The sequence below is a fragment of the Trichosurus vulpecula genome, chromosome 6, assembly GCF_011100635.1.
Source record: "Trichosurus vulpecula isolate mTriVul1 chromosome 6, mTriVul1.pri, whole genome shotgun sequence".
NCBI lineage: Eukaryota > Metazoa > Chordata > Mammalia > Diprotodontia > Phalangeridae > Trichosurus > Trichosurus vulpecula.
Genome location: NC_050578.1, coordinates 221,000,036 through 221,023,012, shown reverse-complemented (window position 1 = coordinate 221,023,012; position 22,977 = coordinate 221,000,036). Strand labels below are relative to the sequence as shown.

At 41.4% G+C, this 22,977-nt stretch overlaps 1 protein-coding gene across 1 annotated transcript; it reads right to left on the bottom strand.

Annotated features, from left to right (window-relative positions):
- Positions 1-895: 895 nt before the first annotated feature.
- Positions 896-20,509, bottom strand: SAAL1 (serum amyloid A like 1). The gene is made up of 12 exons (XM_036764150.1): positions 20,342-20,509; positions 18,578-18,694; positions 17,602-17,685; positions 15,445-15,524; positions 12,999-13,058; positions 12,751-12,866; positions 11,778-11,958; positions 10,232-10,314; positions 9,949-10,137; positions 6,696-6,889; positions 4,281-4,373; positions 896-2,609 (listed from the first exon to the last, which is right to left on the bottom strand). Exons 1-12 carry the CDS (start codon positions 20,480-20,482, stop codon positions 2,511-2,513), a joined length of 1,437 nt encoding a protein of 478 aa, XP_036620045.1. The 5' UTR covers positions 20,483-20,509; the 3' UTR covers positions 896-2,510.
- Positions 20,510-22,977: the final 2,468 nt, after the last annotated feature.

Here is a 22,977-nt window from a genome sequence, read left to right as displayed (position 1 = left end):
AAATTAGTCAATCAAAATAAATTAACTCAGTAGCAGTATTTGAAAACACAGACCCCATTCTACATCTCTACCTAGCCCATCAATGTTCTACCAAGGCCTACTTCATCATTAGTCTTCTGAAAGCAGGATTGGCCATGGCATTGGTCAGAATTCTAAACTCTTTTCAAGTTGTTTTTCTTTATGTTATTGTGATCATTATATAAATCATTCTACTGGTTCTCTGCTCATTTCACTCTGCATCAGTTGATACAAACTCCCCCAAGTTTCTCTGAATTCTTTGCCTTACAACATAATAATATTCTATTATATTCATATACCCCAATTTGTTCAGTCATTTACCAATTGATGGGCTCCCATTTTATTTCTATTCCTCTGCTACAACATAAAAGTACTGCTATAAATATTCTTGAACATATAGGTCCTTTCTCTCAGTCTTTGACCTTTTTGAAGTATAAGATTAACAGTGCTATCAGGGTCAAAGGGTATGAACAGTTTGGGGGTACGGTTCCAAATTGTTTTCCAGAGCAGATGGACCAATCTATTGCACCATCCACAACAGTGCATCAATAAGCCTTTCCTCCAATATTCCAAGGCTTGAGTTTCAATGAAACCAAAAGAGAAAAATAAATACACGTGTATGTGTGTATCTTTCCCAGAAGGTTAGGCGCAACAACAAAGATTAAAAGGAATCAGAAACATCAAAATATAAGTGGCACACAAATTTCAAGAAGCAGCTGAGGTCAAATCCAGCTGAACACTCCAGAAGGAATCTAAACTGGATCTAAACACATTCCATTTGTATATCACTCCTTCATTGACTTAAGCTTCACTCTCTTTTGCAAATGCTTTAGGGGATTTGTTTTTTAGAATTAAGAAAAGCAAAATAGAAACAATATTCATTTCATTTTTATTTTAATTGGTAGTTTTCAACTATATCAAAATAGAACATATATAGAATATAAGTCCTCACCTTCGAACAGTGAAAAACATGGTGCACAAGACAGTGTGAAAACTGAGTGAATACTGAGTGAAACTATGAAGTAAAGAACTCCACTGCTCCCATCCACCTTTGGAATCAAACCATCAGGGGTGTCCCCTTCCCCTAGGTGCTCAGATTGCTTATGTTAAAAGTTCTTCACTGCACTCAAAACTTGTTCTCATGATAGGATCTGAAATTCATTTTCGGTAAGGTCTAATAAGCATTACCCTTCCAAGGAATATTTTAATAGTCTGCAGGTAAAAAGATTGATGTCTAACAGGAGAATTGCCAGCATCAGCCTGAAATGTACAATCCGTCCATGCATTTGGTTGGGAGGCATGTATTTGTTCTGACCATGTGGGATTACTTCAGCCACTTGCTATGCCTATACTAAGGTTACCACCAAAATGAACAATATGCATGTTCATGAACAAAAATACAAAAAAATACTACCAGTTGTGGCTTCAGTTACTAGTCTATGTAATTTTCTATACAAATGTCCTTGTGAAAAGTAGAGAGATCCAGAAACCATGCAAAAGCATGGATAAAATCTCATTTCAACACCAGTGAAACTAACTATATACTTGCACATAGCTACCTTGAGCACTTTTTAATTTTCTGGATGAGAAAGCTCTTCCACAAAAGGCAAAATATGATCTAAATTAGCATTTGTAGGCTAAAATGTCATAGCATGAATAGGGAAAACACTACCAAAATCTGCTGGGCATGGCTTTGGAGTCTATAACGAACAAAATCCAAACATGTCAGTCTTCCATTTAAATTTGTGGAAATGACAGAAGCCAAAGATAGAAGAATTCTAACATTCCAGTCCAGCGTAACTGTCACGGTGGACAAATAACACTGGGACCTTTGCCAAAATCTGACAAGCAAGAAGAGCTACATTGTACTTCAATCAGGGGAGATTAAGAGGAATTAACTATTACTCAAAACAACTCAGTGATTTGAAACCAATTATTTTATGAACTGCCACTGGAATTAAGTTGTAAAGGGGGATTTCCAGATGTAATCAAGCTCACACAGGCATGGCGGCATTTCTACTTTCCCATGCACAATACCGTTGAATGTTGGCTTTGTAAACAAACCCAATCTAATATCAAACTGTGATGGGTTTTACCTCTTCTTCTCAAGTATTTAAAGACCCCGATGATTGAAATAATTACCATGAATAAATCCATTTTTAAATGTCTAAAGTCTAACACCTACTTGCATATGAAATTCTGGCACAAAATTCAGGTTCAGGTAAGCATTCCCTGTTGACACCTAAATACTAGCATAATTTACTTCCACTGAAGCTGATGAACCAACATAGCCAATAGCAGGTTTAACCTCATGATCACAACACAGAAAGAGGAGGGGAGCAGGGCAGTCACAGTTCTTGGGGGTTCCCTATCATTCCTCCACAAGTCATCTCCTTCCACTGTCCCTTATAAGTTTTATCAGGCTGGCGCCCGTCATAGTCTTTAGACAGGAAAGAAACGGAGTCTTTTTCTTAAGTAAGGGCTATTCTGTTCTAGTTTCTGTTGTGTGCCTTCAAACCTGGGAAATCCTTCTCCAGATCATCCACAAGAGCCTTGTCAGCTTCATACAGGACATTAAGGAATCCTTTTACCTACAATCAAAGAAAACACTACATTACACAGGTTTGTACTCACTGTGAATTAACATCTTATACAGACGGCAATTCCTGCTCCACATGCTGTAGTTACCCCTTAATGTCAATAACTCCTGGCTCCTCCTTCCCAGGACACATTAGGTAGGTGGACTTTCCCCTTCCGTTTACTCCCATGACTAACATCCTCCAATCTGACTCTACCCCAATACCTAAAATCCAAGTTCTGGTATTACCACCCCCCTCCATGTTTAGATGACCTTTGATTGTCCTGCTCAGGGTGAAATTGTTGAGGAAAATCCTACTGGATGCCCCTGTGTAAGAATCTTGCTTGTCTTTTTATATTATCTACTTCATATATAGAATGAGTCAAAGATGGGGGGGTGTGGGGAGTGGGAAGGTTCTAGGCAATTACAGTATCAGCTTATAAAACAAGTATAAATCAGTACAGGTTAAATGTCTCTAGACTTTGTATGTAGTTGAGGGAATAAAGAAGGGCCCTCAAAACAGAAGTACCTGTATGCTGACATCGGGCCTGAGTGTCATCTGACCCTATCCTCTCCTAAGGCCTACAGATTGCCCCTCCAAAACATCCCTCACCTCTGTCACCTTCTGACTAGTCCCACTGCCCCTTCTTTAACACTGGGCACCATCACTACAAGCCCAGATGACTGCTCTATTCATCTGAGAAGTCTCCCTGGCTCTCCTCTCTGCCACCTCCAATCTTGCCTCCGTATTGCTACCAAAGCAATTCTGTTATGCACAGTTCTGATCGTGGCAGTCTTCTGCTTAGCTGGTGGCTTCTTCCTGCCTTCCTAGTAAAGTCCACAGTTCTCTATCTGGCATTCAAGGCCTTATCTCAAAAACTTCTTTCCATAGAGCTATGCTCACCCCAAAATGGATAACTCCCCACTTCCCAAATACAGGCTGTTTTCCTGGACCTCTATGCCTCTGCTCAGTTTGGGCCCTATATCTTAAATGCCTTCCTTCCCTTACTTTGTCAAATTCCTACCCTTCTATGAACATCCAACTCAAGTACTGCCTACTTCAGGAATTTTCCCCTGATCCCCCTGGTTGGTCATGAGCCTCTTTCCCCAGATACCCCACCCGGACACTTCTTGTGATATCTTGTTTTAGAACCAACTCTCTAATACGTTTATCACAGAATAGTGTAGATTATACCTATCTTTGATTAATATTCTCCATTAAATAGCACATTCCTTGAAGGCAGGAACTGTGTCTTTTCTAAACTTTCTATTCACCCCCAGTGCCTAACATAATTCTCTGCTCACAGTAGCTTTTTTATTAGTGTCTGTTGGAATGAAGAATGTAAACTCTAACTGCAGATAGGGAACAAACATCTCTGAAGATAGGTTTGTGTCTCAAAGTATACTCTGGTTATCCCCAAAGCTAAGATCTACAAGCAGTTAGGTGGCACAGTGGTTAAGAAAGCCAGGCCTGGAGTCAGGAAGATTCAGATTCCTGAGTTCAAAGCCTGTCAACTACACCAGCTTGAGAAGGAAGTGGAAAACCACTCCAATATCTTTGCCAAGAAAACCCCAAATACGGTCACGAAGAGTCAGACATGACTAACTGACTAAACAACAGCAAATCCACATGTAACTGCAACATTGTATTCCATGTGAGTCCATGGGCTCTGCACACACTCACCACTGAGCGGTACGTGGGAAGAAGGTTTTTAATTGCACAGGAACACTTCTGTTTGTTTAGATGGTCCTCCTTTAGAGCCTGAATGACATTTTTCTGGAAAAAAAAATATATATATATAGGTAAAAAAGTTACAAAACAGCAAAGGAAGACATCCAAAGCTTGATCTGGTCATCCTTGCTTTGGTTCTTCTTTCCTCTTGCCTCAAGGGTCTTACTGAGAGCTGGGATGATGCCTCGAAGGTATTGCTGATACTGCTGGAATCTTCCACACGTCTTGGTAAGTATTCAAAGTCAACATCCTTGGTAAAAAACTAAATGATCTAGAGGCAGAGATCGATGTTTCAGCTCTTCCTCTCCTTGAAAGTTACAATTTTGGAAGAGACGGGATACATGAGAAGTGCAACAACCATTCATGTAGATAGGATGGAAGAACAGGAGGTTTTCCTGAAAAAAATTGAAACACCAGAAGGATGGGCTCCTGGTAAAGAACAGTCTGCACTTCACAACGACTGGTAAGAAAACAGTTAACAGGAAACTCAGCAACCTGATCAAACTTACAAGTTAAATCTGAGGATAAGGAAGAAAGATATCCAGTTAAAACTAAAAATTGGACATTATGGAGGACAACACGAATGGCACAGAAAATGGGAAAATAGTGGAGGAGATGCCTAGTAATTTTTAAGAAAAGATAACAAAAATATTCTTGGCCTCAGATGCATAGTGTAAGAAATAAACAAAATGAACATGAAATGTTAGACTAAAGAAATCTATACGGTCCCATAGATGTCACTTGGTGGGAAGGGATTCAAGATTGAGGTGAAGGGTACATATCAAAAAAGCCTGTTTGCAGATGAAAATCCATAAACCGAGGAGTATTAATACGGTGAGGAACATCTGGTAAAGATAAAAGGAGAAGAGAAGCGATCTCGTAAAAATATGTTACAAATACTGATGAGACAGAGGTTATAGATTTTGCTTTCCTAATGGAAAGCACAAAACTGGCACACAAGAAAGGTACTATAAAGAAAGGGGACTTCCTATTTGGACCTCTATCAGAACTCTCATTCCACTAAAAGCAAAGCATCCCATAAATTAATAAACTGCCTTGCTGACAGCTAACTCTCAGAAGGTAAAGGAAATATGAAGAGAAACTGATAAGGTAAACTCAATTTTGACAAATGAGGAAAAACTGCTTAGTTAAATAGAATTAGCAGTAGCTCCAGGCGAAGGCGGCCCCATCCTCTTAAGCTTCATAGAAGGAGGCTCTACGCAGCCATATCTCTCTGACAGAATAGTGTGAGGTGAGACAGAGGGCTGGACTTTGGAGTGGGACAGAAGCCTTCTTTTGAGTCTTGGCAACTAGCTGTGTGCCTGTGGGCAAGTCCGCTCTGAGTCTCAACTTTTGTCATCTATAAAATGGAAAGAAGACTGGCACAATCCACCTCACTGGGGTGCTGAGAAGAAAGCACTTAGTACTATAATTACCCCAGGCTTTAGAAAAACAAACTTAATCAGAGAAAGGCATGTCCAAAAGAAGGTGACCAGGATCATAAAGGAGTTGGGAAATCATGTTTGATGACAACTTTGAAAGGAACGTCTCCGAAAAAGAGAAAACAGAGGGGGCAGCATGGGTGTTTTCAAATATTTGAAGAGCTAACACATACTAGAGGGATTTGATGTTAGTCCACGGAGTTTCAAGAGGCAGAACAAGAACCACAGGATGGAAATTCCCGGAGGCAGATTTTAACACAATATAGTTAACTGTCTGATGCGTTAGTTGTTCAAGTCTAGAATGGGCTGCCTTCTTAGGAAGTGAGAGCCCCAAATTCACTGGAATCTGCATCACAGAGGCGATAGAGTAGGAAACTCAATCACTAAGATTCTATGGTAAATAAACCTAAACCCACCACTGGAACATTTTTGGAGGAGGGCAGCTGATGTGTGATTTCAGAGAGAGAAGGAAATCACAGGTGTGAAAACTCCTCCTACAAATAAAAGCCTCTCTGCACCTGCATGTCATGGAGAGGAGCCTGGGGCAGAGGTTAAATGATTGGTGCCAATGGTCATGTGACTAAGGTGTCAGCTGCAGGGTTTGAATCCAAGCCTTCCTTTGGGCCCTCTAGCCACCCTACCCCACTGCTTCTCACTGGAACCTAAGTTCACTATTTTGAGATCAAGATAAAGACACTCCTTCAGAAAATTTCCCTCTACTGCTGCCCAGCTCCTAAAACATGTGCACTAAGCACCCCAACTCATTCACTAGAGGCATCCCCTGGGCAATCACATCATGCCATGAACATCTTCCCTCTCCCTTCTCCTCCCCACCCTCTACAAAAGCTTAGGGAAGCAATCCGCCCAGGAGCTAGGCCTAGCCCTTCCTTACCTGAACAGTCAACATAAAAAGACTTTTCAGTACCTTTGTCAATTTCTGAAAAATATTAGAAAGTAATTCGCATGAAACATCCTTCAAGACTTTCAAGTGGAAATCCTCAACATTTATATTAGACTTTTCAGTTTCTTCTGTATTGCAATCTGCTAAGTTCACTGATCTTTTCTCACAGTCCTCCATGTTGTGCAAGACCCGAATCAAGGTGCCGATTAGAGACAGATCTATTGTACAACGAATAAATGAAGAGATACAAAGTCAGAAATATATTGAGTTTTTCTGCTATCATAAAAATAACAACATTTTTAAGAGATCTGATCACATCAAACACATCTAATTGTGTTCTACAAATGTCAGCTCTAAATTAATACTATAATCATGACAACAAAAGAGTTTACATTCAAAATATTAAAAAGTCAAAAGTCTACTTCCCAGCCAATGGATATTACTGAGCTTGTCCAATCTCACTGCATTAATTTGAGCTGTCCTTGCTAGTAGGCACCAAACATTTTTCAATGTTAACAGATGTGTAGGATCTCTCTGATGTGGGATATCCCTCCAAAGGTAACGAATGCAACCTATACAAGTCATCTCATCCTCTGCGCCGCTAGCCCATCTCCTATAAATCCTCTACAAGGGTCTAGTCAACACGCAGGACCTCTTTCCTCTAAATCTCTTGAAACTGGTTGGCTACCTCCTGAGCACATGAGCCACTCGTCGGCCATCCTTCACTTTATTACAGGACTGGCCAACCTCCCTCCAGTCATGTATCTCTCTGATGACATCTTTTTAACTGTTTCTCCTACACAATTCTTCACTGGTAATAATCTACTTCAGGTGCCCTGAGAACGAAGCATTTGTACATAGTTGTTTGTTGGCCGTCTCCATATTAAAATGTGAGCCCCTTAAGGGAAGGGACATCTTTTGCCATTTTTCCCAATGCTTAGCACAGTTAATAAATACCAGTTGACTGACTGACTAATCATACAACTGATTTCAGCATTACCTATAACTATTCTATGTCTGCGACCTAGAACTCTAAAATTACTGCCAAGTCAACAAGCTTCTAACCCATCTGATCTCTCCCTCTGCCTCTCTCCTCTAAACCTAGTATTCATCTTCAGCACATCCTTCCAGCCACCCTCTTCTCTCAGTCCATTCCCATGGCTCTGGTTTCGCTTTCCTCCCTTCGTAGCCTTGAGCTCAGGGTTGGCCAGTTCAACTCTACACTATCCTATTCCCTTGGATTCCTCGCCCTGCCTTGTCTCCGCCATCTACCTTCTCCATGCCTTTTCACATGCTGCTGATCACCACTAGAAAGAGTCATACAACTGTCAAATGGATTCATTACCAAGTTATCATCTAATCTCTGCTGCCTGACAATACTTTTATTCCTCTCCTATTGACTCCATTCAACTCTCCACTACTGGCTATTCCAAAATTCCTCTCTTCCTCTCTGTCACCAACTATACTGACAAAAAAGGCCATTCACTGAGCACTTTCTCTTTTCCCCTACTCTACACATCAAACCCCCTCTTCATCAAGCCCTATTCTTTCCTTCTTTACTTCAGTCTCTGAAAAACAATTAGTCTCTTCTGGGCAAAGCCAATCTCCTCTCCACTTGTGCTCTTGATCCCATCCATTCCAACAGTCTGCCTCCTTACTGACTGCTCCTTCTTTCTATGGTCATCAATCTCTCTTTATCCACTGGCTCCTTCCCCAACTCCTAGGTGCATGACCAGACTCTTCCATCCTTAAAAATACCCTGATCCTACCATCTCCTCAAACTCCTTTCACTGTTAAATTCTTATAGATGGTCACCTATATGCACCACTTCTACATCCTCCCTTCCCACTCCTCAACTCCTTGCAATCTGGCTGCTGACCCTAACATTTAACAGAAACTGTCCCCCCCGCTGCAATAATTTCTTACCCGCTATATCCAATGGCCTTTTCTCAGTCCTCATTATACCTTACCTCTGTGCAGCTCTTAACACTATCAACTCTCCCCCACGCACTGCCCATTTCCAAACTTCCCTATTTCTGTCAGAGGTATGATCTGCAATACTTCAGTCACTCTCAACCAATCAGCTTCCCAAACTTGCCGTTTCTACCTCCACAATACCTCCAGTATGTCACCCCTTCAACCACCAGTGTAATTCAGGCCCTGATCGCTTCTCACTTAGATGACTACGACAGCCTGCCTCAAGTCTCATGTGTCTCTCTCTCTGGTCCATCCTAAACACAGATACCAAAGTAACATTCCTTAACCATAGATTTAACCATGTTTTATCCTGCCGTGGACAGGTGTTGTCCAAGAAAATCACTTAATTTTTCTCAGCCTCAGTTCCCTCATCTGTAAAATGGAGATAACAACTCCTACTGCACACAGCTGTCAGTCAATAAGCATTTATTAAGTATCTACTATATGCCAGGCATTGTGCTAGACATTGAAAATGCAAAGGCAAAAATACAACCCCTACTCTCAAGTAGTCCAATGGGAGATACAACATGCAAACAACTATGTACAAACAAGAAAAAGAATAAAATGGAAATAATCTAAGAGGGAAGGCAATAACATTAAGGAAGATCAGGGAAGGTCTCCTGCAGAAGGCAGGATTTTAGCTGAAACTTGAAGAAAGTCAGGGAAGGCAGGAAGCAGAGAAGAGGGAGAGTATTCTGTGGATGGGAGACAGCCAGGAAAAATGAATGCAATTAAGAGACAGACAGTCGTGAGAGAAGAACAGCAAGGAGGTTAAGTGTCACAGGAATACAGAGTATGTGTCAGAGAGTAAGGTGTAAAAAGACTGGAAAGGCAGGAGGGTGCCAGGTTATGAGGAGCTCTGAATGTCAGAGGACTTTTATATTTGATCCTAGAGGTGTCACTGGAATTTACTGAATAGGTGGGTGGGGGTGGAGGAATGACAGGGTATTCATTATGGAAATTGACTTCTACACTGGCAGGATGACCACCATACATATTTTCCAGGATATTTGGTAACAAGACCAGTAAAAACACCATTAATGTAGACTACTTGCTAGTTTGTTATACAGAATGAGAAATTATAATGGTATTTGCTAATATTAAATTCTGCCTATCCTTACTTTATGCAAATTTCTGTTACACTAGAACAATCTTGTCTCCATCTTTTCTACTAAGGTTATTCCCAGTTTGAACAACTCTGAGGGTTATGCATGGGATGTGTATAGGTCAACTATTTTGAAAATCACCAGCATTAAAAAGGGGATCATCACTATTCACAACTGGTAGAAATGATACTTGCTTTTTTCCATCTTTATGTACTCCTGTTCAGTTTCTGACACGTACACAGCAGATAATACTGAGAAGATAGAGGCCAATACTGTTTTCTGTTCCTGAAGTATGATTGGCGGATCATCAGGCTGACAGAAGTCAAGGCAGGCCAGATCAGAAAGAAAATTCCAAGTATCTCTTCCAGCATCAGGAGGCTGAACTTGATAAAGAAAGCACCGATTCATAAAGGAGAAATAATTAAATGACTAAAATGAGCGATCATCATTCTCACACTTCTCCACAAAGTCACTTACCAATTGCTTGAATTCCATCGTCCACGGTAGTAAGCAGTTGTAAGATGTGCATATAAACATCCAGTCCTACTGGGTTATCAAAACTGCATGCAAACAACAAAAACACTGACTCAATGACTTCCAGGCCCAAAGAAAGGTAATTAGTTACCCAACAGAGAGAACCTAGAAAACAAAATATTTCCAAGCCCAAACCCAAATCTTCCTGCAGGAAACCCTACAAGACGACTTTTGGCGTTTTGTTTTACTCAAACCAAGAGAATTTTGTCCCGCCACCCCTCGAAGACTGATTTCTAGAGCCCACCATCAAGGAAGTGGTAACAGTGTTTGTTTTTCCTTGGCTGTTCTAAGGATTGCCTCCTGTCCTCAATGGTGAGAGCTAACAAGGAAGCCCCTTCAGCATCAGCGATGTTGGGACTCCAACCAGCTCAGTCTCCTCTCAGATCTCCATCCACCGAGCAAAAAGATCCTTTTGGAGAGACTGACGGAGATGATCTTCCAACAACTCAACAAACCTTTAGTAAGGATTTTTTACATGCAGAGCACTGAGCTAGGTGCTAGAAACACAAAGGTGGAAAATGAGCCAGCCCGTGCCCTCAAGAAGCTTACATTCAAGGAAAGTACAACACAAAATATGATGGAAGGAGGTAAGTGAGGTCAAGAAAATGTGTCAAGAAAATTTAAGAAAGGACAGATTATTTTTATTTTCATGACTTTTAGCTGGGTAGATCAGTGAGATTTCATGTTAGAGGTGACAAGTCATCTGAGCCTCAATGGAAGACAACAATTTCAACAGGAAGAGAGGAGTACAGGATATGATCCAGGCCCAGAGGATGGCCTGTGCCATAAATAAAGGCACGATGACACTGGGGACAGCTAACAGTCCCCATGGCTAGAATGAGGAAGGGAAATAGAGTTAGGGCAGAAGGAGTTAAGAAATTTGTACTTTGTCCAATGGGTGTTAAAGAGTGACAAAGGTTTTTAGCAGGAGAGTGACATGATAATAAGATCTATGCATTAGGAAGATTACTTTGGCTGCTATGTGAAAAGCGGATTGGAGACGGAAAAAAATGAAGGAAGATCAGTAAGAAGGTTATCATAACAGTCCAGATGGGAAGAGACAAGGGCCTAGAACTAGAGTGGTATTCAGGTAAGTAGAGGAGATGGAAGTGAACTATATGGTATAAGTAGAATCAATATGACTAGGTAACGTGGGAGGTGAGAGGGAAGGAAAACTTGAAGCCTAAATGACTTAGAAGACAGTGGCTCAATCAACTGAAGGCTCATCCACAGAGAAAAAAGGCCAGGAGCCTCCACAATAGGTGAAGATGGGCAGTGATGGAAGCAGCATACTGTGGCACTACTCTACAACCCTGCCCTGTGGGAGGTGGGTGCAGAGCCCACGCCACCCTAAATGGACACAGGAGCCTACAGAGATTCTTCTGTGGGGCCCTTACTTGGCCATGTACTGATTCAAGGTCTCCCAAACCCCTCAGGTAAAGGAGGTTCCCAGGGCAGACCAGGGTTACACTACTCTGTATAATCCTACCGGATCTGTTTAGCAGCTTCAAGTACACAAGGGACAATCTTCAGTGGTTTTTGCTCTTCAGAATCTCCAGAGGACTGGTCCAGGACCTGTTCAGTGCCATTTCTAATCCACTCCACCATTAGCTTCTCATCTAAGTCAAAGAGCTTGTCAACCACTTCACCTACTTTCACCAACAAGTCAACTGCAGAAAAGAAAACACCCATGAAACTGAAGAGAAAAATCTTGAAATTAGCCAAGTTAATGAACATTCCTAAGGAAAATCACCACACAAAGGTCATACTCCTACACTGGCACCAATGTTCTGAGGGGCTTTTTCTCTACCATGTTTATTTCTTTCTTAAGAGACACTGTCACTGTCCCAGGGCACAAAGATAATAATTTACCTTTAAGTAACCTTACAAGCAACGTGAGGCAGGGGCCAGAGAGCTCATCCAAGAGTGAGAGAGCTCTTGATTCAAGTCCTGCCTCTGACACATACTGGTTGTGTAACCCTGGTCAAGTCACATAATCCCAATGCTCTAGGCCAGAGATCTCAAACAAGAGGTCCATTTCCAAGTGCCAGGAACCAGATTAAAATGTAATTAGAAAATATTTAACAAAATAAATAAAAATATATTAGAACACAGATCTGTTAACCTGTGGTTTTCTAAGTCAATCTGTGGCCTGTTGGGATCCCTACATATGGCTTAGTGGCTCCCTTTCTGTTTGAGTCTGATACCACTGCTCTGGTCCAATTCTCTAAGCTGCAGAGAAGATCCCACCCCACCCACCAGTCGAGTGAGTGAGGCTCCTCATCTGCAAGTCCTCCATACTAACGAAATCATCAGTCTAATGTCTACTACTACCTTGAGCTAAATGATTTTTTTAACTTCTTCTTGTGATCAAGGTCTATTTTTCGTTGAGCTTCAGAAATAATTCCTTAACCATTAAAGATGCCCTAAAATTTGATTCTCCAAATAATTTGGATACCTACCATTTGTTGAGCTTGACATGATGAAACAAATGCTCTCATAGACAGCTGGATTCTCCCGTATCCTTTCAATCCAAATATTAGCAACTTGTGGCTGGGAAAGGCATGTTAGCAATAACCTACATGAGAAACATGAACAGACTATCTAATTAAAATAGGGTGAATGCAATTCAAATATTCTCATGAAAAATTAACCTCTACATTGCCTTGTGGATGAAATAATTGGACTGAGTACAAAGAAAATGGCGAACCTGCTTATTTCCAGCAGAGTAGGAGGATCCAAATCATACATGCAGTGCAACAATGTCTGTCTACAAGACAAGAGAAATCAATTCACACATCTTTGTATATACTTTCTTTCCATTAAAACATCAGTCAAGTTAAATGTTTCATTTTAATTTCCCAATCCCCTTTAATATTAGTACCTTTCCTCTGTTGATTATCTCCAGTTTATCTTGTATATATATTCTTTGTATATACTAGTTTGCATGTTTTCTCTCTCATTCAACTGAGAGCAGGTGCTGTTTTGGGCATTTCTTTCTATCTCCAACAATTAACAGAGTATGTGGCATAAAGTAGGTCCTTGATAAATACTTGACCAAATGACTGGCATTTTCTGTTTCACAAAAATAACTCCTTGAAAGGTCTGTTTCTAAAATTACAAACCTATCAGTATTTTATACTCTGAGAATTTGGAAAAAGAAGACAATTATCTAGGACTATACCAGGTAATTCTAGAAAGAAAGAAAGATCTTGAAACCTTCAAACTAGCTACATAAAAAACCAAGAAGACCTCAATCCACAAACTTTCTTGACTAGGAGTCTAAAGCCTCTGATAAAAGTATTATTAAGCTTGTTTTGCTTGGCCTCAGAAGGCACTACGAGAGAAGCCGGTTTGGGCTCAAAATAAGGGAAGGCTGCTTAATCACCAAGCTACCCAAAACTGTAAAGACCACCTCAGCAGATAGTGGGTTTGGGAGCAACTAGGTCAGGGCTGTCCAACCTTAGGTTTTTATTGAAACAATAGACAATATATTTTGATTTGCCATTTTAGTGAGAGCTCTGTGGTAGCTCGGCTTTGTTTATTAAAGCATTTATGTAAATTTCTATGCTTGTAGGTGGGCCACATAAATCACAGTGCAGGCTTCTTGCAGCCCAGAAGCATTTGGGACAGTCCTGATCTAGATGGTGCAGTGGACAGAGCACCAGCCCTGGAGTCAGGAGGACCTGAATTCAAATCTGGCCTCAGACACTTGACACTTACTAGTCCTTTAACCCTGACTGCCTTGCAAAAAAAAAAAAAAAGACAGTGGGTTTCCCAATCCTAGAGAGTTTTATGTGGAAGCTGAGTGATTTCTTGTCAGGGATACTATAGATTCCTGTTTAGGTCAGTTAGACCAGCCCAGCAGTGTGGTACAATGGAAAGAGCTGGATTTAGAGTTAAAAGGACCTGGGTTTGAATCTGACTCTACCACTTACTACCTCTGGGACCCTGAGTAAACCACTTTATCTCAAAGGCCTCAGATTCCTCATCAGTAAAATGAGTGGACTAAGCTAACAGATTACAAAGATCTTTTCTAGTTGTAAATCCAATAGCATCTAAGACCTAGAAGTTCCAAAGGCCCTTTTAATCCTGAGAGTCTGTATGATTCCCATAACCCCAAAGATTACTCTGGACCTCAGCCTTCCCCACTCTGATCCAGCAGCCTGGATCCAGTACTTGACCATTACATTTCATAGCTAACTCCTCCATGGACCACCCAAGCTCTCATTCCACTAAAAGGGAGTAGGAGGCATCAGTTTTTCCCAGCGATACTTCTACTAGGTCTGCATCCCAGAGAGATTTTTTAAAAAAAGGAAAAGGACTTATCTGTACAAAAATATTTATAGCAAGTATTTCTGTGGTAGCAAAGAACTGGAAATTTAGGGGATACTTCTCAATTAGGGAATGGCTGAACAAGTTGTGGTATATGATTGCGATGCAGTACTATTGTGCTATAAGAAATGATAAGCAGGATGGTTTCAGAAAAACCTGGAAAGACTTACATGAACTAAGGCAGAGTGAAGTGAGCAGAACCAAGAGAACATTGTATATAGTAACAGTTACATTGTATGATGATCAACTATGAATGCCTTAGTTGTTCTCAGCAATACAATGATCTTAAGACAATGCCAAAGGACTAATGATGAAAAATGCTATCCATCTCCAGAGAAAGAACTGACGTGGTCTGAATACAGATTAAAGCATACTATTTTTAACTTTATTTTTCTTGTGCCTTTTTTGTCTATGTTTTCTTTTACAACATGACTAATATGAAAATATGTTTTGCATGACTACACATGCACAACCTATATCAAATTATTTGCTTTGGGGGTGGGGAAGAAGGGGGAAGGAGAGAAGAAGGGTCAGGGGAGGAAGGGACAGAATTTGGAACCCAAAATCTTAAAAAAATTGTTAACAATTGTTTTTACATGTAATTGACAAAAATAAAATAATATTAAAACAGAAAATTTTAGTACAGCTATTGAACACCAGTTACTATGGAAAAAGGGAGCTGCTGTAATTCAGTTTTTTACTCCTTAATCCTATGCATTAGCTTTCCATAGAAAAGCTGCTCTAGTAGGTTTTACTAAAAAATAAATCAAATAAAAACAAAGTTAATGAAAACCTAATAATTACTATGTAATAAAACTTACCCAATATGTTTATCGTTACTGATAGACACACATATCTCCCGGAAACAGGCCATATTTCCCAAAATTCCCACGCAAATTTCCTGCCAAACCAAGCACGGTATCAGAGTGGAATTAGAGTAAGCACAAAAGATTTTAAAATTGGGTAAACACTGAAAAGCAATTGTAGGAAATCACTGTATGAAAAAAGATTGCACTTTTTTATTGTCTAAAATAGGTATTTTAATTCTTTTTTACCAGCACCATATTATTGCTATTCTCTGAATGATATTGTAGATTATACACACAAATTTCCTACAAGGCAGAACTGATGGGGAAAGTATCCCCTATAATGAGACCAGACTGATTATTTATCTATATCCTGCTATGTGCCATGTACAGTCAAAAACTATGGAGAGACATAGAAAAACAGCTGACAAGGATTCTGTCCTCAAGGAGTTTGCAGAATAGTTAAGGCAACAAAACAAACTCAATAAATCATGACAGATTAATAAAAGGTATGATTCAATCCAGTACAAAATGCAGAAAAAAATATTAGTTTATCCAACTGAACTAGAAAAAATAAAATCCATCTGGAAGAAAAAAAATGTTAAGAATACCAAGGGAATTAATGAAAAAAAGTGGGAAAGAGGTCCAGATGTGCTATATCTCATAATGCACTACAAAGCAATAATCATCAAAACAATTTGGTAATAGGTAAAAACAGAGAGACTGTCAGTGGGACAAATTAGGTACATGAGGTCTGGAAGCAAATGAGCAGAGAACCCAAAAGATGAACCCAAGGACCCCAGCTATTGGGATAAGGACTCATTATTCAACAAAAAATGGCAAGACTAGAAAGCAGTCTCACACAAGCTAAATAACTACCAGTATCTCACATGTTATACCAAGACAAGCTCTAACTAGGTACATGATTCAGATACAAAAAAATTAGAGAAACAAAGAAAAAATTTCCAATAAGATCAATGGAAAGGGGAAAAATTCATAATCAAATAAGAGATAGAGGGGTTCATAGAAGGTAAAATGAATAATTTTAGTTACATAAAATTAAGAAGTGTATGCATAAACAAAATTAATTCAGCTGAAATTAGAAGAGAAGCAGATAAAAGGGGAAAAAAGGTTTATGGCAAGTTTCTCTGATAAAGGGCTCATTTCTAAGATATATAGGGAGCTGATTCAACTTTGTTAAGAATAAGAACAAGCAAGATTTCATTAATGGTTCAAGATCAGCCTAGAAGAAAGTCTCTAGTAGGAGGATTCAGGGATCTGTCCACGGTGCTGTACTATTAAATATTCTTACCAATGCCTTAAAGGCACAATTAGCATGTTTATCAAATTTGAAAATGGCACAGAACTGGAAGGAAAAACACTGGATGACAAAGTCAGGATCCCAAAAGATGTCAATAGACCGAGACACTGGAATAAAGCAAATAACAGCACTTAAGAGGGCAAATAGTATTAAGTCTTACATTTGCAATCAAAAATTACCTGCACGAGCACAATGTGAGGGATTCAAGCATGAAGTATACTTGTCCTACAAAGTATACAAGTATAAAGCACTTCCTGTGAAAAACATTTGGGCATTTGTATTAGACTTTGAACTCAATATGAGCCTACAGTGTGACATGCCATTAAAAAAAGTCAATACAATCCTAGGTTGGATTATGAGAAGCTCTGTGTCCAGAATGAAGGAAATAGTCATCCCACTGTATTCTGCCCTGGTTAGACCACAACTGGACTATTGTGTTTATTACATTTATTATCTGGTTATTACAATTTAGAAAAAGCATTAATAAGCTGGAGAACATTACAAAAAAGACAACCAAGATGATGAAAATGCCTGGATATCAGGCCATATGAACTAGAGCTATTTAGTCTGGAGAGTAATGGTTTTCACCAAATATCAGAAATTGTCTGATACAGAAGCAGTTCTGGTTGGCCCCAAGGGGCAGAACGAGGAGCAGCAGAAGTTGTAGGGGAAGATCTAGGCTCAGGGAAAAACCTAACAATGAGAAGAAAGAAGAGAATATTGAGGGGCAGGGGATGGTCAAGAGTGCCAAATACTGCAGAGAGGTGAAGTACCTGCTATAACTGTTTCCAGGCAAAGGACAAAATGGGTCAATTACTGTTTTAAAGACTCACTTATATTTATACACTTACCATTAATCGAGGACACTTGGTCTTGGCCAAAACTCCCATAAATATGTCTGGGGCATTAAATTCATAGAGAAATAAAGCTACATCCTAGAAAGGAAAAATATTGAATGAGCCAAGGCCTTTCTCTAGACCTCTTAAGACCTCACTTTTACTAACTTATTTTTTAAATATGTAGCTTATATCTTAGGGGTTATAGATAAAAGACAAAGAGTGAAGTTAGGAATAGTGGTAAGATATAAAAATGATACTTCAGAGTCTTTGTAATATTGTTCCCAAGGCAATGAAACTATGTACATTGTACGAGTGATTTTTTTTTCCTTTTTGGTACAGACTATTTCTATCTCCACTGTATTTGTGCTATCCAAAGGGAACTTCATCAAAGCATTACTACAATTAGATTTTCACAAGGCTTTGGAAATAAGTTTTAGAAACTCTCAACAAAAAGCATGTTTTCACTTATTAATTAAAAATATTACCAGAATACAAATGTTCTCCATGCATTTAAAAAATATAGTGCAGTCTTCTCATTTCTACTTCTACTTTGGCAGAGAAGCAAACTATCTAACTTGCTCGTGAATTCACAGCAAAGAAGATACAGAAAGATACTTCCTTCTTCTTTCTTTCTCTTCTACCCCTTCATGCACCAGCACTGTCTCAACTCCTAAATCTCTAATGCCTAGGTACAAAAAACACAAGAAAAACCAAACCAAACCAGTCACGGGTTACACCTATATGAATATCACTATCCATAAATGGATGAGTTCTCAGCAAATGACTTTCAAGAGATACAGCATAAATCTAGCTAATACTCACTGATAGCAACAGAGATTCTCCTTCATCTCCAGAGAGAAAAATCTATGTTCTAGAGTTAGCAGCAGCCAGTCTCCAGCACTCCTTGCAGTAGTAGCAGGGATAATTTAACAAGCTGGTCTCCAAAGGTGAGAAACAATACATTGGGAACATCCATTCACTAACATACCTCATCCATTGACATGTCCCACACCCTGCAAATTTCATTCTCCATTTCTTCATCCAGTTCTTTCAGTTGCTGCTCCTCCTCATTTGCTTTGGACTTGGCTTTCTCAGGGTTAATAAGCTTCAAAAAGGTAAGGAAGGAAAGGGGATAGGTAAATAACATTCTCCACTTAATATTTTGCAACATTTATAACTAATAACAAGGGAAAAGACAGGGGAAGAAGAGTTTTCTGTGTTTGGACATGGGGTATGCCAGTAGTGGAGGTGCAGAGGTTGAAATGGGTGTTGGGAGTCACTGGTTAGCAGTACATGCGGGATGGATGGGGTAGAGGGAGGTGGTGTGACCAAGAACATCTAAGGCGGCCTGTGAGCCTGTGGGGACTAGGAGGTTCATCTTGGAGGGTGGGTGGGGAAGTGGCTGCAAAGCCTGGCATTGTCTAGAAGAATGAAACGCAGTATCACCTGAAGGGAATAGGGGCCTTAGGAAGTCTAAGTGGAAAAGCCTTTAGGCCTGGTGTTGTGCTGGTGTTTTTGTAGAGTGAAAGACCTATGGTGGATCCAGGGCTCTGTATGAGGAATGGGTAAGCCCTTTGCCACAACACCTGGAGCAGCAGGTGTAAGAGACATCCAAGAGAGCTGGATTTGGAAAGAGGAAGGATGGATCATAGCATCCAGTTCTGGGGTGGAGGAACCAGAACGGAGAGTGGCAAGAAATGGGGGCAGGGGAGTGAGAATATAGCCCGAGGTAAAGGAAGTGTCCAACTGATACCAACAGGTCCAGAGTCTAATCGAGTGTGGGTGGGCTATGATTGTTAGGGGAAGAGAAGAGGGAGCAGAGTTTCTGGTCTGAGACGGTTCCTTATGGCATGGAGGCAGAGATAATCAGGGTCAAGTTCCCTGGGTAGCCTGTGATGGTGCATTTGTGTTGGAGGAAGCAGGAGGAGTCTGTGAGTGCCGGGACCAGGCAGGTGGGATGTGACTGGAAGTAGAGGACACGCCTGGCCTGGCCAGAGAGAAAGGCATTAACCCCAGGCTAGCAGAGCTGTGATTAGAAGGGAGGGGGTCCAGGTCCAGAAGGGCTCACATGAGAGAGGAAGGATCCAGGAAAGCTATGCAATGGGAAAGGGGATGGAGGGGGGGGGGGTGAAGGGGATGGGAATGGAGGATGGGAGTGGGATGAGACAGAGAAGGATATGCGAGGTGGCGAGAGAGCTGTGATGGGGGGTTCGAGGGATGAGATTCCCCCGGGCCAGGGAGGGGGTGGGCCGGGGGCGTGTGCTTGGGGTCTGTGCTGGTCGTTGGGGATGGGTCCCCGCGGTGGGCAGAAAGAAGGCAGAAGAGGGAGGGGCGATGGGGGAGGGGAATGCGAATTGGGAGAGGGAATGTGATGGAGAGGGTGGTGGGGATGAGGTGCGCTCTACAGGGGCCTGGACGGCTGGGAGGAGGGTGGGTTGAACCGGGTCTGGGGATGCGATGGAGGGTGAAAAGGTGGCATGCGTCTAGATCTTGTGGGCTGTGATGGGTCAGGGGACAGGGGGAGGCTCCAGATGCGGGGGCGGGGTCTGGCGTCTGTGACGGTCAGGGAGGGTGTGGATGGGGGGGAGGGGCAGGGGTCCCGATTGGGGGGAGCTGGGTCTGGGGGCTGTGATGGGTCAGGAGAGGGGAAGAGAGAGGAGTGTATGAATGGGGGGAAGGGGTAGTGACGGGTGGGGGAGGGGGGCGGTCCGGGTCCTAGCCGGCGGACCCTGCAGGGGAGCGGCGTGCACACCTGGATGAGGCTTCCGAGGACGCCGAACAGCCAGTGCTTGCTGTAGATCGTGGCCCCGATGGAGTCTCCCCCCGCGGCCTTGGCCTCGGCCTCGTCTTCGGCCTCCAACCCCCGCCACGGAGGAGACGGGTTCCGGTCCATGGCGAGCGGCAGCAGCGGGAACCCAGGCTCGGGGAAGAGGAGGAGGCGAGGAGCTGGCGCGGGAGCCTGAGAGAGAGGCGGCCCCGCGCCGCCGGCCGCCAGGCCTCCCCCGGCAGCGCCCCCTGGCGTCCACGCCAGCTGCGCAGGAGCAGTGGCAAGAGCAACGGCAGGAGCCCAGAGCATCTCAAGGAGGCTAGGGTGTGGCCAGCCAACAAGTGGACTGGGCACGGGATCCAGACGCCAAGGGAAGTGGACAAACTAAAGGCATGAGACAACTAGGGACAGACATCGAGAGATCTGGACATCAGGAAGTTTACACCAAGACCCCTTGGATAGTGGTAGAGTGGACAGAACACTGGTCCTGGACTCAAAAGATGTGGATTCAAGTTCACCTCTGATACTGCCTGTTGGACGTAGGGCAAGTCACTTAACCTCCCTTGAGCTTGGTTTCTTCATCTGTAAAACGGAGGAGTTGGACTACCAACGTGTCCTACCATTCTCCACTAGCCCTGAAAGCTGTCTCAGCCAAATTCCTTGTATAAACTGACCATGCTTGTCTCTCTGGCTTTCTCTCCTCTTCTCAATGCTACAACCTGGCTTCCCCCCTCATTACTCCATTGAAATTGCTCTCAGTTTCGTTGTCCATTGCTTTGGTTTTATGAACTGCTGCTGCTGCTCATAATCATTCACCATCCTTCTTTGAAAGGTTTTATACCTAAAGCAGTTTTTCGCCTGACTGAAATCTGTTTTAGCTAGGCAAATGTCATGTATTTGCTGACTAAGACTCTTTTTAGGTGGCTCCAGTCTGCTCAATATGACAATTGATTTACACCAATCAAACTGCACAAAATTATTTTAACTGTTATGTCTGCTCTCCATCTCCCATTTTCATTATCAACTACTTACTCAAATAACCGAGCATTGTGTTGTTTCAACTGCCTGCCACATAGTTTTTCTCACTGTGATTCTTTTTTCTAAACTTTTATTGCATTTCATTTTTATTCTAAAGTTGGTGGTCTAACTATACACAAAATAGCCAATTCAAGGATAATTCCTACATCAATAACAAGTTTTGTCTAGTCTATTAAAGCATAATCTATTTCATTTTTAAGTATTATTTGGTTCTCACAATATCTAAGAGTTTAGTAATTCTTTTCCTAAAATATTCATAACATTCATAATAATATTCAAAGGTTTTAGTGGGGCCTGTAAGTCTTTGGTCTCTCTCATTCCATCTTCCTGATCAATGCTTTTGAACTTATTTTTCACTATCCTTACTTAGTCTCACCTTTACACTGAAGTAAATTAGCAGGATGTATATTGATTAAATATGGAGGGTTTTCTTGAGTTTTATGTAGACTTCCTTTACCTCTCCATCATCTGCCACTAAAGTTAGTGCATAAATTGTAATTACTTTTGTGGTAGTCTTTTGGCAAGTACTTATTTTGAGTGCTGTGATAGGAAATGACCCCATATCTCACAACACAATGTTTCTTGTTACCTTTGAGAGCAAAATAAATTCAATTCCCCAAATCCTTTTCTTTGCCAGTAGCCTCTCTTAATTTATCAAGGCTAGTCTTCATAAAAGAGATTTGTTCTGTTGGTAGAACCATACCAGACTCCTTTCAATTACAGTAAAACTTTTCAGAGCTTACATTCCCCTAACGTAACGGTCACCTCCTGTATTGTTAATGTATTTCTTTTTTTGCTTAATGGGAAAATCTTTCCCATCTATTAATAGGCTCATGTGATCTGCTTAAGTCACATGGAAGCCGGAGTCACATGAGTCTGTGATGGGAGGAGCTTGCTGAATGGGTGGAACAGGAAAGGGTAGAGCAGGAAGGGTGGAGCAGAGCTGAGAGGAAGGAAGTTGGTCAGAGTAGTTAGAGCTGAGAGAGAGAGAGAGAGAGAGAGAGAGAGCAGAGAGAGGAAGCAGGCAGCTAGCTGTGAGTGTTCATTTATGGGAAGGCCCTAGCAGGGGGAAGCTTGGGAATGGCGGTGCCCCCTGCATGGTTATTCTTTGTTTCTATGATGGAAGTTAGCTTTCTGGTATGGGGATTCAGCTTTCTGGTGTTTGAATAAATATTTTGGTTCTGTCTTCCATATAGAGAGTTTGCTATATTTTGTGATTCAGAACTATGCCAGCATATTCATAGCTGCTGTGAATATCACATTGATGCTGTACCTTCATGCTGTGATGAAGTGTCAGAGTAGGATTTTGTGGAAGACAGAATGCATCTATTGAAGACAAAGGTGGCATAAGCTTTCTTGGCTACCATCTCATACTCTAAGCTTTGGTATGCCATAGAACATGAACTAGGTGTGCTGGAAAAGCCTGGAAAAGCATTCTCTTTAGCTCTTGACCTTTGCCTTAATGGATCAGATATTCATTCTTGGGCCTAATTGTTAGAATGTGGTATCACCAAATGCTTCCTCAAAGTAACTGAGCATATCTAACTCACACTGTAGGCACACATATGCTGTTGATTCATGAA